The following is a 1566-nucleotide window of genomic DNA, read 5'->3' on the forward strand; positions in this document are numbered from 1 at the left end:
ATTGCAGTAGTCGAGTCTACTGAAGATAAAAGCATGGACACGTTTTTCTAAATCCTGCTGTGACATTAGTCTTTTAATCCTAGATATGTTCTTTAGGTGATAGTAGGCTGATTTAGTAACTGTTTTAATGTGACTGTTGAAACTCAGGTCAGACTCCATGACGACACCTAGATTTCTGGCTTTATCTGTTGTTTTGAACATTGCAGACTGAAGCTCAGCGCTAACTTTTATACGAAAAAGCTACTCATTTGATATCTTAGTGGGACTAGTTAAATACATTCAGATGATTCTTTGTCTATACAATACATATAATAAAATCCATCAAAATGTCATATTTGACAAAGAAAGACCTGAAAACTCCATATAAACATAGGCCTATGCATAATGCTGTGCTATACTTTGCGGCCACACGCCGTTGCCAAGCAACGCTTATTGTTTAGGTCCTTTGATAAGCAGGCAGTCATATCATTAGCTAGAACTAGCTAGATCTGATAGATTTGGACATAAACGCGAGTGAAGTATAACCGGACGCGAGAGAGAGAGAGAGAGAGATCAGAGATCAGAGATCTGCTGCTGCTGACGGAGAACACCCAGCTCTGCACCGTTGAGCGGAGCCATTTGAGAACCACTGGCTTAGTGGGACTAGTTAAATACATTCAGATGATTCTCTGTCTATACAATACATATAAGAAAATCCATCAAAAAGTCATATTTGACAAAGAAAGACCTGATACAACTAAGAAAACGCCAGCAATAAAACATGAGATGTGGTTTAAGGCTCCAAAGAATGTTCTTCATTGATTGACAAACTACTCTTTCCAAGGCTAAGAATGAACTTGCCTGCTCAACTTCAGCTGCTTGTGTATCTGACAGTAAATCAATCAATAATCATGTTTCCCTCTCTTTGTTTCTTCTCTCCTGTTCCAGACGGGCAAATCTTCGGCTCTGTTTGGAGCGCTTGAAATCCCTCGTTCCCTTAGGAAAGGATGCCAACAGGCACACCACCCTCAGCCTGCTGATGAAGGCCAGAGAACATATCAAGGTGTGGGGCTTTAAAGTGTCATGGTGTGTAATAATGCAGAGGTTAAAAAGCACAGGTAGGTTTATCGGTGCATCTCTAACTAGAAGACATCTACTAAAGACTAGAGGGCAATCTGTGAAGTGCTGTTTCGGGGGAAGGAAGGTGGATTGTTTTGGATGTGATGAGGTTTACTTTAAGGGTTGAGTTTTGACCGCTGTGTTGTTCTGCTCCCTGCAGAGGTTGGAGGAGAGCGACAGGAGAGCGCAGCACACGATGGATCAGCTGCAGAGGGAGAGGAGGCACCTGAGGAGACGCCTCGAACAGCTGGGGGTGGAGAGGACCCGCATGGACAGCACCGGCTCCACCCAGTCCGACAAGTCCGACTCTGACCAAGGTACACACACACACACACACACACACACACACACACACACACACACACACACACACACACACACACACACACACACACACACACACACACACACTACTGTCGCAACGACTTTGCTCATATGCAATATACACTTTATACTATTAGCTGTTGT

General features: G+C 43.6%; 1 protein-coding gene across 1 annotated transcript; it reads left to right on the forward strand.

Moving 5' to 3' along the window:
* Positions 1–823: 823 nt before the first annotated feature.
* Positions 824–1415, forward strand: LOC104960737 (max dimerization protein 1-like; the record flags this gene model as incomplete). The annotated part of the gene is made up of 2 exons (XM_010788894.1): positions 824–1042; positions 1259–1415. Coding segments are annotated over 2 exons (376 nt in total), but the record flags the coding sequence as incomplete, so codon positions are not given.
* Positions 1416–1566: the final 151 nt, after the last annotated feature.

The sequence above is a fragment of the Notothenia coriiceps genome, unplaced genomic scaffold, assembly GCF_000735185.1.
Source record: "Notothenia coriiceps isolate Sejong01 unplaced genomic scaffold, NC01 NC01_scaffold00032319, whole genome shotgun sequence".
In the NCBI taxonomy this organism is placed as follows: Eukaryota; Metazoa; Chordata; class Actinopteri; order Perciformes; family Nototheniidae; genus Notothenia; species Notothenia coriiceps.